Source organism: Typha latifolia, chromosome 5 (assembly GCF_019914945.1).
Source record: "Typha latifolia isolate L0001 chromosome 5, TyphaL0001v2, whole genome shotgun sequence".
Classification (NCBI taxonomy): domain Eukaryota; kingdom Viridiplantae; phylum Streptophyta; class Magnoliopsida; order Poales; family Typhaceae; genus Typha; species Typha latifolia.
Genome location: NC_133090.1, coordinates 11700236 through 11716611, shown reverse-complemented (window position 1 = coordinate 11716611; position 16376 = coordinate 11700236). Strand labels below are relative to the sequence as shown.

Genomic DNA, 16376 nt, shown 5'->3' with positions numbered 1-16376 from the left:
TTGTAAGGGGGGTAATTCAGTCTTTTCGGGTTAATTAGGGGGTTAAAACTTGAAAGGTAGAAAAGAAAAGTGCATCCTTCCCATTTACATAAAAGCCCTTGCAAGAAGGGGAAATAAGCTCAAGAGGGCAGCGGAAAAGAAAATACGGAAGAAAGAAATTTTATAGGGGAGGCATCGTGGTGGGAATGAACGAAGCGGAGGTTGTGCGACCTTTTCAAGGCGCTCTTCTTGGTCTGTCGCTCGCGCGATCGATGGGGGCAACGGAGATGGCTACGAGTCTCCTAAGCGTCTCCCTCCTCATCATGCTCGCCCTCGTCCTCGTCCTCGTCCTCTTCCTCCTTCTCGTCTGCCGCCCATGGCGCATTTTCTCCCCCCCCGCCTCCTCACGCCGCGTCTCCTCCGCGAACACCGCCAGCGTAAGAGAACGCAATGCCCTCTTCCTGTTTAGTCTTTACATTTCTCTAGAGTTGTTTGGTTCATGTGGTGAATCGGGTCCCTTTGGGCCAATGCGAGGTCGTGTGTTTTTTAGACATGAATTTTTTATGGCGATTGCTGGGTTCTTCTCTGATGCATGCTTTCTTGTCTTATATTTGAGCAAATTTTGGTTTTTGGGCTCGATTATTCTGGGCGATCGGAGCCTCTTAGCCAATGGAAGGTCTTATGCTTCGTTATGTGTGTTAGATATTTTTGGACACGGATTGCGTGATCGACATAGTCAATATCGTAGATTTCGGATATATCGTAAATTTTGGGTTCGGTGATTGTGGTGCATTGGACCATTTGGGCGAATGTTTTAGAATGGATTGGGTGATCAAAATAATCATCACAACTGATTCTTTATCCCGCTTTATCTTCATTTGTTTACTTGCATGTTTTTGTTGTCTCGTCTGATCTTGTGGGGAATCGTACCCTGATGCCAAATCCTAAAGTAATATATTCTTTTAAACATGGACTACATGATAGAAATGGTCAAGCGTATCGATTTGTGGTAATGGTGGGCTTTGTGTTGATGCATGTTAGGGTTCTTTATCCTTTATTGTCTTATATTTTCTGGGTACTCTCTGTTCTTGGGATTGATTCTTGCGGCGAATCATACCTTAGTAAATGCAAGGTTAAATTTTTTATTTTTAATACTTGATTGTTGGCATCTATCGAGTGAGTCAGTATTGTTTCTTAGCCCTTTTTATTCAGAAAATTGATATCATAGTGATCTTACTGATATCTAGTTATCTAAGAATGTATTATCCTTTTCTTTTAGTGTTTTTCTCTTGAAGTATGGCTGCATGAGTCATGTAGTGACATTTAAATCTTTGGCAGAAAGGTCCATCAGAAAGATGCCGCCATGAGCCATGCTGTGACATGTAAATCTTTCGCAGAAGCAACCTTATAGGCTGTGGATGGACTTCAAATGTAGGGATATAAGAATAGTCAGCAATACATGGTCACAGAAGTAAACATAAATTTGCTTAACATGAAGTCATAAACTAACAATTTGAGATCTCTTATGTAGCCAACAACTGCATTTCAATCTTCAGCCATTTGGTTGTAGGTCAAAATGCGGTAGTTGATAATGGTATTGCAGAAAAACACATCCTAAAATAAAGTCGATGTGTGCATAGCCTTTGACGTCACCTGTCTCCTTGTCTGTCCCAAAATGGATGAAGTTTTGCAATCAGCAAAGAGCCTTTTCAATTCATCTTCAGTAACATCCCATGAAAGATTTCCAACATATTCTGTTGTGGACATCCATGACCTTGGGAGCAAAATCTGATTTCTGGACGCTGGTGGCCTCGTACAGCTGGACTTTATTTTGCATGCATCCAAAACTTTGAAAGTAGACCAACTTAATTAAAAATTACAAGCATTCCAATTATCTGGAATCAAATGGGTTTCTTATGTGACTAGCTGTTCATCCTCCCTTGGACACCAATAGCACCATGATGTCTACCTCTATCTATTTTATTATTATTGTTTTCTCAAAGGAAGAAAACTCTTGATTTTCTTTTCATTGCCAGGAAATTTAGAGGGTTAATTGCACCCAAGAAACAACTTTCTAGAACCATGTGGTTTGTAACTTTCTATCTCCTCTCCACAGTGTCTAATGATTGGAATGTGGACAAAGGAACTTCTTAATTTTTCTTTTCTACCAGATATGAGATATTCAGTTTTCAGTGACTAGTGAACTCTGGATATAATTATTTTATAATTTGATTTGGTTGGACATTTTCTCTTCAGTTCTTAGTGGATATGATATATATTTGATTAGCAATAGGGGATCAATTGAATACATATGTCATATTAATATTCATTATATATAGGGATAATTTCACTTTGACCTCTTAAAGGCTTAAACTATCACCATTTTTTAAATATACTCTGTGAATCTTTTTTTTTTTTATCACATACACTCCCTGAATTAAAACTTTTGGTTTAGAGGTATGTATAGTTACTTTTTTTTCTTGGTTCAAGGGGTAATATGTGGATAGTTTTCTTAATTCAGAGAGTATATGAGTAATAAAGAAGTTTAGAGAGTGTATATAAAAAACAATGATAGTTTAGAAAATTTGAGCGAAATTATTCCTTTTATATATCTTTGCTAAGCTGGTGGATTTATCATATAAATTCAGGATGTAAGAAATCTGGATGTTATTTTTCTGTAATGCTAGAAAGCTTTTAAGACAATTCATGTAGTTCGGCAGCAGTTGGCTTTCCTCCAAACCTTATGCTATATATATTTTTTTTTCTTAATGTATATGGGTCCTTTATTTATGGTGCTCTGCAATAGCTATCTTTTATACTCATATTCTATTAATGTACAAGTTCAAGGAATAATGAGTCATGCTTCATTAGGACTTTTAGAGTTCTTATCTAGTTGTTTCGACTTTTTTTCCTGATGTTATGTTTTTATGAAGCTTGAAGGAGAAGTTTGTTGATTTTATTTTTCCTTTCAGGATATAGCTCATATAATCTTTTGGTCTCATCTGTTTCATTCTTTCATGGATCTATCAGGAAAGTTTTTGTTTTAGTTTTTTTTTCTTCTTATTGGGCATGGGTTGCTATTTTTTAATATCAATATATTGATTGTTTAGTGTACTTTAGTATAATTAAGTATGACTCTTTGTTGAGGTCTCACAGATGGTTACATAATCTTTTACTGTCATCTGTTTCATTGTTCTATCAGGAAGGTTGTGTTAGTTTGCTTCTATTCTTCTTCTTATCGAGTATGGGCTGTCACCAGCTATTGGATATCAATATGTTAATGGTTTAGTGTACTTCAGTATAGTGTATCCATGATCTTTTGGCCAGGTCTCAAGGATTGTCTGTACTCTGTAGTATCAGTGTATCACTATAATTGATCTGTATAGCCACAGGTAGTACTTTAATGAGAATAAGTCTCAAATGCATTGTGCGACTGTTCTTGTGCTAGTGAGTAGATCAAAATAACTCTCAAATGCTGGTGCGTATTTCAGCTGATTTTTAGTGCAGTAATGGGGAAGACTGTAATGGACCTTTCTGTAGAATGTCAAATTTATTATTGTTGTTTTTGCAAATTTGACACCAATTATCTCTTCCTTTGTTGATTTGACTCCAGCAATTTTGAGGTGATTTTTCTTAATTCACAGGCACTTTTAACTGTCAATGTTAGCAGGTAATTGTTCTTCAATTTTAATAATTTCCCAATATCTTTTAAGATGGTTGTTGGTCATATTCTGATAGTTCTTTTAATTGATCCACTGTTGTACTGTCCTGATTACATGCTATTAGATTGCCAATTACTCAATTAACTGCAATGGTAGACTTGCACTTTATGTAAATTAGTTTCATAGTAGATTTCTAATCAGTCTCTTCTCTCTTGCAGACTAATGATCTCAACAGGCCACTTTTCTCTGAGAATTTGGATGATTCTTCAGGCCAAAGCTATGATTTTGCTAGAAATGTTGTTGAGGAAGCAAGGATTCAAATAGATGAAAATAGGACTTTGCCTCCACCTCGAACTCATGTTTTTGCCAATAAAAAGAGGATCCATCCAACTGAATCTCGTATCAGTCAAGGTACTTAATTATATAATTCAACCTAGGTAGTTCTGTCATTTTATTCAACCTTAGAAGTTCTAGTCATTTGTTATCTTCTTGTGCTCCTTACTCAGGGAATAATGATTTCATTGCTGCAGGAGATAGTCTGGTACTTGATGTTTCAAATGGTACGTCTGAGGATGTGCAAGTCAATTATACACTTAAGCGGACAGCAGCATTAAATTGGCCAGCTTCAGATGCAAAGCATGTAACAAAGTATAATAAGGATGATGTAAAACACATTAGTGACAGTGGGAGAAATCAGGCCATTGAGGTCAAGGATATTTCGTTACGTAAGCTCTTTTCCTTAATATGTTATTTTGATTATATTTTTCACTAGATCTTGCCACCTTTTAGAACTTGGCTTCTCTGGATCATGTCATCCATTCTTTGTGAGAAGTGCAGGAAGCAGCCTAACCCTGGAGGTTATAGATGGTCCTTCTCGTGGGCTTTGCTGTTCCCAGCAATCATCAAGTACTTCAATGCTTCCACTTACTCTTGGAAGGGTTCCCCCAAGCGGTTTATTATTGAAGGACTCTGAGGTTTCAGGAAAGCATGCAATTATAAACTGGAACATGAAGGTAAGTATTTTTATAGCAAGCTCACTGCTCTTCTACCACCTTTCTATACCTTCTGAGTTGTGATTACTTGTAAGAAGGGTTTTTTTTTGCATATATACCATTCTAAAATTTCTTAATTTCATGTGTACCCCTTGAAAGTTGATATTTGCATGTATCCCGTAAAACACTTGGTTTCTACATGGATATCCCTTTATACCATGGTTTTTTTGCATAGATACCCCTCAAACCTAACCACAGTTAAAAGTCATTAATGTAACTGTGAAAAGACAGAAATACCCTTATTCTTATTTGCATACATTTATTTTGATCGAGGGTATTTATGTCAATTTATCTATTACTCATTAATATTTTAATTTATAATTGTCAAAAAGTAACCTGAGGTATCCATGAAAAAAATCATGTGTTAAAGGGTATACAAACAAAGATGAAATTTAAATAAAGAACCCTATAATAAGGTGTCAACGTGATTAACTGAGTTTTTAGCACTTTACACACATTTGATAAACTTCTTCAGAATCATTTTTTCCCCTCACTAGTTGGCCTTCATCTCTAACTTGCTACTCCCTAAGTTTCTATAGCAACCAGGTTATCCTTTTGCTCACGTTCTATCTATTTAACTTGGTTGGTTGCAGACTTCCAGATGGGAGCTGGTAGATGTAGGAAGCTTAAATGGAACATTTTTGAACTCTAAGGCAGTCCACCATCCAGATGTTGGATCTAGGCGTTGGAGTGAGCCTGCTGAACTTGCAGATGGAGACATCATGACTCTTGGCACTTCTTCAAAAGTATCTGTAAGTTCAAAGAAAATTTTGTATTTTAAACTATCCATAGATCGAATGAGCACTATACTTCTGAGGTATTATAAGATTTCCTTTCATCCTAATTTAAGAATATATATTATTGTCCATCAAGAACCTTATTGTGTATCAAGAACCTTATTATCTATGCTCCTCCTATATAGGCATGTGCTCCTTTATCAATGGAGCTAAGTAATTTTTTCTTCTCATATTCCATCTCACTGCTTTGGTGCGTCTTTATTGTAATTGATGTCATTAATTTTGCCAGTCCTATTCTCTTTTTATATTTAATATTTCATTAATTTGTGCATAGAAGCTATTTGGTTACCTTGTAATATATGACTATATTTTGTCACCTCAAGATTGTATATCAATGACAAATTTGCAATTTTATTGCCCGTACTGCAGGTTCAGATTCATATTGAGCACCGAATACCTGCTGGAGTTGGTATGGCTTCTGATCCCATGGCAATCCGTCAAGGTGGGAAGACACTTCCAATGGAGGACATGTTCTTTTGCCAGTATCCCCTTTCTGGTGTTGAACAGGTCTAATATTATCACATTTCATCAGTTCTTGTAGTTAACCATAGGGCTGCTAACATAAACAAGCTGTTTGAACACAGTTATAACTTGCTCTATAATCTGTATTATGATTGATTGAGCTCTTCAATTGAAATGAGCCCAAAGCTTCATCATACTTCTTAGGCTTGAAACTGATTCAAGCTGAAGATGAATACAGACTGGCTTGATCAAGCTTGGCTTAGTAGGGTTCATATATCTTGTAAATACATATAATAAAGTTTCGAGTTAGACATCATGCAACCTTGAATTGTACTTAGTTCAGCCCTTTCTTTATGCTTTGTTTGATTTTCTTTGCTTACTCTTGTCGAGCAGCTCATTGAAGGCTCTTGTTTAGTTTGACTTGAAATAGACCTCAAAATAGACCAAAATTAACTAGCCAATCTTGATCATTGGTCCTATGCTTGAAATTAATTTCAAGCTGAGTTCTTTCTTTTAGTTGTTCTTATTATATTCTTTCTATGCAGTTTGGTCTATTTGGCATTTGTGATGGTCATGGTGGAAATGGAGCTGCCGAAGAGGCAAGCAAGTAAGTGGACATAATGGGTACACTCTTCTATGGTCAAGCTAACCATTTTTTCTTTGTATTTACCTATGATGATTTCATGTAAATTAACTATTTTTAGTTTGATATTATTACATTCTCTTGAAGCTGTTTACATGCCAAAGTTGAAGCCTGATATAGTGGTCCTATTCTTTTTTATTTGCTAGCTTATCATATAATAATTCTTGGTTTTATTATATATACCTTGTATGTTAGCACTTGTTGGAAATTACTGTTTAATACCTTGTAAGTTACTGCTGTGTTACATGCAGAAATTACTGTTTAATATTTTCTTCTATTAATTAACTTTATGGTGATACCTTAAATTTTTCCAACATCACTGGAAGAGCTCAATTTTTTTTTCTTCACTTTTCTTCATTGATTGTTGTGCTTAAGGTGCAAATTTATACTTTGCATATTTATGGTTGGATATGATCTAATAAAAGCAAAGGTGAAAAGTGACAAAGATTAACATTACATTTTGTGCACCACTAATTTTATCATGACCCAAGATCTAACTTTGCTGCTAGTAGCATCGTTGGATCAAAATGAAGATATTGCCAGTCCAGAATGACAGATCTAATGAAGCTCACTTCTTGTCTAAGTGAATGAAAAGAAATCATGTAGGAGATCTTATTGTTCTCTATTTATACATTTATCTTTATAGGAAGTTGTCTGGGGAGTTTAAGAATCCAATTAGTTAGTAACTAGGGTCCACACTGATGAACATTTACCCCCTAGAATGTGAGTCAAAGGTTGAGTTATATTTTGAGGTGGTAAGGGCCAAGTAAAGACTGGATACCTAAATACTCAATATTGAGTATTATATACATGCATTTTTATAGTTTTTATTTTCAATTTTTATTATTTTAACTGGGACTTTTTTCCTTGCATTATATTTTGAATAAATTGCATAATCTTGTTAAGTTACAATTCCATAATACATACTACGGCTTTTCTTTAGTAAGTTCTTAATTTTGCTTTTTCCATCATGGAAACAAACTCTGAAACTACTTCTGCCACTTCTTGTTCATGTTTTAGCTGAATGGGATTAGACTCTCATCAGGCAGCTCTTCCCCTTAAATTGTGTTGATCTTATGTACCATAAGGGGATGTAACTTCAGGACAAAAGTCATTGGGGCTGGTATACAATGTGTTTTGGAAAAGAGAATTTGAGAGGCTTTGTTTGATGATTTCTGCATGGAACTTGCTTTCAGAACTTTGATTTTTAGGCTTTTGTTTTTAAAAATTCTCATCAGAATGAATATAAGTCAGGGGCGAGGCCAATGAAAATCTGTGGAGGTCGTGCTCTTCTACCAATTAATGCTAATATGGTGATGCTGTCACCACTTGATGCAAAAGAAAATTTGTTGATAAGACCCAATAGATGAAATCTTAGAAGAGTCCAAAAGGGTACATCTCATATCAGAGACTCAGATATATTAAAACCCAAACTAATATGAAATCGAATGTTAAGATAAGAAAAATGTAAGGCATAGACTAAAGGCTAGATACTTAGAGATATATACTTGATTGATGCGAATATCAGTGACATATTATATAGACACATGTATCAGTGCAGTTCCTCCTTGAAGAAATTAATCAATTATTTTTATTATACATTTGCTATTTATGGTGTTTAAGTTTATATATATATATATCTTTGCAATTGTTTAGAGTGTTATTTGCTTATTGTTATTTGTAAAATCTATATATAGACAACTTTTTACTCAAACAGGGTTAATAAAGAAATAATTTTTTTTAAGATTTATTTTCAATATGAGTTTTGGGTGTAAAATCCTAGTTGAGAATGGAGGTGTGAAATCCTTTTTTTTTTCTTTCACCATCATCGTTCTTAGAATCTTAATGGTCATGTTGTTTCACATCTTTTTGATATCATAGCAATGGTTTTTTCGGATTCAAATCTTTTTCAAACTATATATTTTTTTGTCTCTATCACCCGTTAATTTACCCATGTTACCCATATTTCCCAATATTTATCACCATTTCCATCAGGTATAGATGGCTACCTTCTACGTTCTATACTGCTCTACGATTGTCCTTCGTTTGACACTTGCATCACGGATGTTGGATCATCATGAACTCTACCGTATATTGAGTAGATGAATTTCAACTCGCATGAGGAGATCACTGTTGTGGAGGAACGAGAAGAACTAGTAATCATTGTGAAATCATGAAGCAAGATCTGACCAGATTTGGGGTGTTCGTGCATCATCCAATAGTCCATTATTATCTAAATCAACCTTTTTTTCTGTCATAGACTCCCTATAACCAAGGACAAATTTGACATCAGGAAGATTTGGGTATAAAACCCTAGCTTGAGGGTGAAGGTGTGAAACCTATCCTTAAGCATGATGATATTTGGCTTGACTGAAGTGACTTGGAATAGTAAAAGTTTGACATGCTAGAGCAGTATGAGGAAAGTTTTAGTCTACTGCTCGAAGTCACTAAGGATAAATCTTATCATTAGAAGAAAAAAACTTAGGTGTGACCCTTACTTGAGGGTGAATGTGTGAAATCTATCCTTGAATTAGGTGATATTTGGCTTGATCAAAATGACTTGGAGTATCAGGATACTATGAGACTGGAGCAATATGAATACTGCAGGGGACACATTCGACAGAGTCAAATTCTCTCCCACTCAAGGAGAATGATGCGGATATTAATGACATATTACACGGGCACATATAACAGTGCAGTTTCTTCCTTAAGAAATTAGTCTCAAGTCAATTACTTTTATCATGCATTTGCTATTTATGGTGTTTAGAGTTGTATTAATTTTTTTGCAATTTTTATTTATTGTCATTTGTAAGGTCTATATATAGGCCAACTTTTTACTCAAATGGAGTTAATAAAGAAATGATTTTGAGATTTATCTCCAATTTGAGTTTTGGGTGTAAAACCCTAGTTGAGAATGGAGGTGTGAAATCTCATTCCTTTTTCTTTCACCATTATCGTTCTTAGAATCCTAACGATCTCGTTATTTCACATCGTTGATTCAAGGGAAAGTCTAGGATTAGAAAGATGCAAGTCTTTCAAATGATAGAATTTTATGCAATTAGTAAATTGTAACTAGTGTCTACTTAAATCTTTTTAGGCTTATTTCTCATTCTTTTGTAGAATTTGTATTTGCCTTCACTATTGGACTTTGAAAACCCGACAGGCAGCAAGAATCCTTTGAAACTTGGCTAGACTGCAGCACAATAAGTTGTAAGGAGAAAAGGCATAGGAATTTTCTATCAAAATTTGTCTCCCAATTCCATCTACAAGTTAGAGATTAGGCATTGTAAAATCTTGTCTATTTTGTACATGGTTACAAGTATCTTCACACCTTCTTTAAAGTTAGAGAAATTTGCATATAACACCCTATATTATAACGAAATTATAGTTTATACTATACATTTTCTCTATTTACAAATCGAGCCATATCATTTTGCGAATATGACACCCTGAGTTACATTTAAACTAACACTATTTGCACAAATGAGAATATTCTGTCAAATAATTTTAAAAAATAACTAAAATTTTCTTAGGTTGGGTTGGATTAGTTCAAATTGAGTTTGGTTGAGTTCAGTATAGGTTAGGTAAATATAACTTAACTGAGGGTATTTTCATAATCTTTTATTAGAATTAACTTAATTTAGGAGTTTGATTAAGTTTAGCTAACAGATTTGACAGTAGTGTGATTCTGCACATATTCATTAAATCATAGTATTCTTTTTGCAAATATTAAAATTATAGGGTGTAAATCATAATTTTGTTATAAAGCAGGGTGCCATATGCAAATTTTTCTTAAAGTTAAATTAGATGATCTCTTGGCATGTCTGATGTACTTTGACTATAATACTCCAATTGGCACTACCCCATATGGAAACTCATATGGTGGAGTAATATCATATTGGTAGTTGTGACTACATTTCTTCTGGTGTCTTTCCATTCATGATCCCAAAGCAATTCACATACATAGAAAGTTCTTAAATAATTTACTACTAGTTGTCACCTTTTGCGCTACTTTTGGGTTATGTAAAATTGTTTTGGTTGTTCAGAATTAAATGCCTTCTAGTCATATGATATGATACATTTTGATACTCCAGAACTTTCTTTTGATGCATCATGATATTTATGTAAATGATGGTTATTATATGCCATCTCTTTATATTTTACCATTTGTTCATCTGGCATGCTTTATGTATTCATGGTCTATTGCATGTAATTTTGCAGTCATAGTTCTAATACTTGTTCATTATATATAAAGGCGAACATTCATTTTGGCTGATAATTTTTTAATTCTTTTTTATTACTCTTATTTTTACTTTTGTGATGACTTTCACTCTGTATAATGTTGATGTGTTCTATCCGTAGAGGCTTATGCCTGCATTATATTTCTTTTTTCTAGGACACTTCCTGAAAATGTGGCAAATCTTTTATCTCATCCTGAAAGGAAACAAAGGGTTCTTTCGCATTCTGATGCATCGGATGTTCTGAGAGATGCTTTTAGTTTGACAGAATCTGCAATGAATCATCAGTATGAGGTTTTCTCCTTTCTCTTCCATATTTGAAAAGATTTTAGTCACAATTCCATAAAAAACCTTTCAAGAAACATTATCAAATGCAGCATATCTTCTAATGAAACAAGAACTTACTTTGTGTGTGTATATTTCAGGAAATGATTCTTGATTTGATACGCTAATGATCTATTTGTATGACAACTGTTTAGGGATCAATCCCCGTTATCACTTTATCTTGTAGAAACTAACAAGTTTTGAATGAAATGTAGGATAATTGTCTATGTTGAAATTTGTGGAACACTAAATTATTTTGATACTATTTAATCATTAACAACTGTTTTTAAAATTTAAAACTGTTCTTATTGCTATATGGAACTTCTGTTTTGCAAGTGGGACAGTAGCACCAGTAGAGGTTGAATTATCGCGTGGTAATGACTTTTGTCAATCGCAAAAACCATGGGATGTTTTTTTTCTTTATGCAAATCTATTGACCTTATGATTAGTGTTTAACCTCCTCGTTTAGACCTTCTAGCTTCCATACTCAGTCATTTTAGTCTAAATTTTTAGTACTTGACTATCATATGATGTTTCATTGCTTGATTACTATCTCGGAGAGGTTAAAGCAATTTTTGTTTTATCATAACCATCACTTATTTTCAGGGTTGTACTGCAACAGCTCTTTTGATTTGGTTTGATCGCAACAAAGAATGTTTTGCACAATGTGCTAATGTTGGTGATTCAGCTTGCGTCATTAAGTACGTTTACCTCTTCTCCTCTATGTTATTTTGATACTTAATTGTCAATGCATGGCATTTTAACATTTTGGTTCTGTTGTTCTTTGAACAAATTTAGAAGGCCAAATATGGGATAATTTGCACTTGGTTTCAATATGCAAGTGATATCCCTTTCTTATGTTTAGAAAGATGTGGATCACCTTGATAATTTTCATGCTGACATAGATGCAATCGCTTAAATGAGAACCTAACTGGTAAACCTTAATAATGATTGTTAAAGTTTCTTAATTTGCATAGGAACTATTTAGCTTTTCTTGAATTACACTGTCATTGTAAGAAACCTTGTTCATGAATCATGATCATCTTTTTACTCGATATGTGTCCAAACAAGTATAATGGGTTCTCCGTCACTATTTATAGTTCTTTTTCTGTCCATATATGGTGGTTGTTATAGTATTATATTGGTTTTGCCTTGTCACCACTCTATTTTAGCATATATAAATTTCCTTTTTAGGCAATATTGATCTGATAAGCAAGTTAAAGACTACTATAAAAGATCGATAGTCTTTGGCTGACTGTTACTCATCAGCTTAACAATAAAAGAAATCAAGGCTCCTAAACACTGAAAATATGGAGTTAGATTTGTCAAAAGGATGATGAGAGCTAAGTAGATTTAATATATGAGAAGTGTGTGATCAATGATGTAACTTAATTTGATTACTTTTTAGGTTTAAGTCCAATACATCATAAGTCAGAAGATGTTACTTTTCCTTTTGATAATGTTATGGCAAATTATGTACTCTTCTAATACTTGTTGATACATATAACTGTATTTCTTTTATCTTTTTCGATTTCTTGTTCCTCTTGTGTGCTTGATATGATATGTTGCTAATTATAGAATTGTGATTATGTTCTATATAATAAGGTCAATTTAGAGAAATTAGATTAGAAAATTGTTTGAGACCCATTTATGGTTCATGGTGCTTGCCCATGGTGCCCACTATCCACCAAGCACCGCAAAACCTATTGACTACCATGCACCCACTGAGGTCCTTTTGGGGACATTGCCATTCTGGCATTCCTGTGTTGCAATTCCTTATCAGAAGTGTACCCTAGATGTGAAGTAACAGAGCAGGGCGAATCATTTTGTTGGAAACCTTGGTGTTGCCCAAGTATAGCTAGAAGGTTGCGGAACCTGAGGGCAACTCCCCCTCCCTTGGTACACCCTGATTTCGAGATTTTTTGAAGACTCGGGTGGTTCTTTTGGTAAATGGATAGAAGTTGAAAAACTCCTCATTCCAATGGGGTCACATAAATTTTAAATGTTATAAATTTGATTATATCTATAATCCCATATATTTATGATCATGTTATAGATCTGATCATATCTCTAATCTTATATTTGTTATCAAGTTATAGATTTGATCAAATCTCTCATATTTATATCATCTATAATTTTCTTACCAAACAAGAATAGGGAAGACAAAAGGTAAGGAAAGAAAATGAAAAAGAGATTGAATATAGATGAATAGATGATCAAGAGAAACTCGGTATTACTTCAGAAGAGATTATCAAAATACTTAAATCAGGTGTTTTGTCTTCTTATATACTTCAATGTATTATTTAATTATTATGGTGACTTATAATGTTTTATCCTATTCTTTTGGCAGTATTAACGGACAGCAGATCACCATGACTGAGGATCACAGAGTAACTAGTATGATTGAGCGGACTCGCATGGCTGAAACAGGAAGGCCACTAAAAGAGGGTGCAACACGCCTTTGGGGTAATCTCACCACCATTATAAAGATGGTCTTCTAATTTGACGTTTGATCAGACATTATCAAAATGTTATCTGGTCCTTTTTTTTCTGCAGGAATAAATATTAGCAGGATGCTTGGGGACAAGTTTCTTAAAGAGCAAGACACACGCTTTAGTTCAGAGCCATATGTAAGCCAAGTCGTCCACATTACAAAAGGATGCACTGCATTTGCATTAATCGCAAGGTAACTGCTTCTTATCATATCTATATGGATAACAAGTACTCAGACTTCTAAATTGACTATTTAAATTTATGTAGTGATGGATTGTGGGATGTTATTAGCATAAGAAATGCAGTACAGCTTGTCCTCCAGGTATGGAGATCTTCAGAGTTTTGGATTCATTGACTTGCCTGTATCTCTGATTCTATTCGTATGATTTCATCTGAAACTTTGCAGAATAGGGAGAAGATCAATGGTACTGATGAGAACTCAGCTGAGCGACTGGCCAATGTTGTATTAAATGAAGCCAGAAGTTTGCGAACCAAGGATAATACATCTGTCGTCTTCCTAGATTTTGACACACTGAGAACAGATCCTTGTATGACGAAATCTTAAATTTCATTGCAAGAATCAGGCTGCATAGTAGTATCATTCTTTTGTTGTTCTTTTCTTTATACCACAGCTTTAGATCTTTTCTTTCTAATATATTGGTTGTAAATATTTATGAGTTTTAGAAGGTTAAACCACAGGTCCGAGGTCATTTAAGTTGTAACTGACTGTTAATATTACTTTCAAATGCAATTAAGTTGCTTTATAATTTCTGAGCTTCTATAGAATGATACTGTATATGCCATACTTGTGCTGCAAAATTCTCAATATACCGTGTCAGTACCAATGTATTGGTTATGGTGGAAAATTTAAAAACTTGAGGGATGATTGGTATTTGTGTTGAACTACATTTTGACCATCAATCTATTGCTTTAATCCTCTTAAAAAAATTTTAAAAAATAAGGATATATGCATACCCTGAATTATCTAATTATATTACTTAATCTCTTTGTTAGAAAAAATAAATATTAGAGAAGTAACTAATTAAATAGATAAAAATGTCTTCATTTTCGTTTTCTTTTTTTTTTCCTCTTTTCTTTTTCTTATATCATCTCTTTCTCTTATTGGAGAGGAGAGTGAGGGTATGAGATATCGGATGAGATTAGAAGTGGATTTTTGAAAAATTTAGAGACTATTGGTTTAAATTTTTTTTATTTTTTTAAGAATTAGTAGGTGAAGCCTAATTATGAGTTAAGAAGAAGAATTTGTAAAGGTAAAAATTACATAAGAGGGGAAAGAGGAAAAGGAGATATAACAAGACTACAAGAGGGTGGGTAAAAGGTCCAAGTCATTTCCTCCAAGGCTTGCTATAACTCTTGAGAAGCTGGTCCTGGTGAGAGACTTGAAGTTTAAGAATTTGTTGTTTTGTTCACACCAGATTTTCCACCAAATAAAAGAAGTGAGAAATTTCCAAAGCTTGCGAAGGAAAGAGGGAGAAAGAAGGTCTCGCATGCTTAACCAGTAGCTGTATCCTAAGTGGTAACTCAAGAGTGAATTTGAGTTTCGTGCAGAGTAGGGGTAATAGAACTCCAGCATTCGACCTCCTCACCACAAAAGGCACAGGACAGAGGTTCTTTTTTTTTTTAGCAAAATTAAATTTAGTATCAAGCTTATCACCAACCAACTCTAGTAGAGTTTGTAGGTACCTTGCTCATAACTAAGGAGGTCATAAGCTCAACTCCAACCTCAAATAATATGAAAAAATTGTTTGGTGGTGGGTGGTTTGATGATTTGGCTCGATTCGGTTGATGGCTCAACAGTGCAGTTAGTTTGGAAGAACAGGTTCGCAACGCAACAGCTTGGAGCAGGTCTCGGCGGCATTTGGTTCGAAGCAATTATTCGGCTACGTATATGGTTTGAAGCCTAGAGTAGACAGCTAAAAGCTCGATGGGACCTAAAGTGCCTCTGTATCTAGGGAGGGTTAGCCCTTTGTCCCGCCTATATCTAACTTTTGAGCTCATGAATGATAAAAAAAAAAGTATGAAGCTTATCAAGCCTGACTAACCATAGAAATTTGCCAAATCCCGACATAGGTGGTAAATCTCAAACTCGGGAAGTTCAAAAGATGATACTAAGATTTGACTGAGAAGTTATTATTGGTGTTGAATCTCCACAAATTTTGATCATCATAATTTCCCAAGCTTTCTCCGAATTTCTAATTTTCAAGAGCTCTTAAGATGCAATGTTTCTCAATTTTCTTGTCTCAAAAAATAAGAGAGGTTATCTATGAATTTACAGTATTTATCAACAAGTTATGTTGATTTTCTGCGGATTACATTGACTACTTGCGGAGTAGAATATTTTCTATAGCTTTAGAGAATTTGCTACAGATTTACACTCTCTCATGTTGATTTAGAATGTCTCCTGCGATATAAAGTAATTCCAAAATGTCTAAAACATTTCTCAAGTATCCTTAGATCTACTGGCACCTACGAAGACCCGAAAGAGAATAACAACAATTGGACTCAAAGACCCGAAAGAGAATCCTCCTAAGAAAAACCAGAAGAATATTTAATTTGTTTACTTTAAAAACAACTAAATACTTTTAAGTTAAAAAGAACAAAATAAGATAAATGCGTAAAAAGTAAAACCCCATGATTTTCTTTTTCCGGGCAAAACACTCGGCCAACTTTCTACTTTCTTTGGAATTCTGATGGTGAGAAGCCCT

General features: G+C 34.3%; 1 protein-coding gene across 1 annotated transcript; it reads left to right on the top strand.

The window, feature by feature from the left end:
• Window positions 1–136: 136 nt before the first annotated feature.
• Window positions 137–14417, top strand: LOC140789761 (protein phosphatase 2C 70). Its single transcript, XM_073139581.1, has 13 exons — window positions 137–416; window positions 3860–4052; window positions 4172–4366; window positions 4479–4654; window positions 5287–5445; window positions 5860–5997; window positions 6498–6559; window positions 10992–11127; window positions 11764–11858; window positions 13508–13623; window positions 13714–13843; window positions 13918–13972; window positions 14057–14417. Exons 1-13 carry the CDS (start codon window positions 186–188, stop codon window positions 14213–14215), a joined length of 1845 nt encoding a protein of 614 aa, XP_072995682.1. The 5' UTR covers window positions 137–185; the 3' UTR covers window positions 14216–14417.
• The last annotated feature ends 1959 nt before the right edge of the window (window positions 14418–16376 follow it).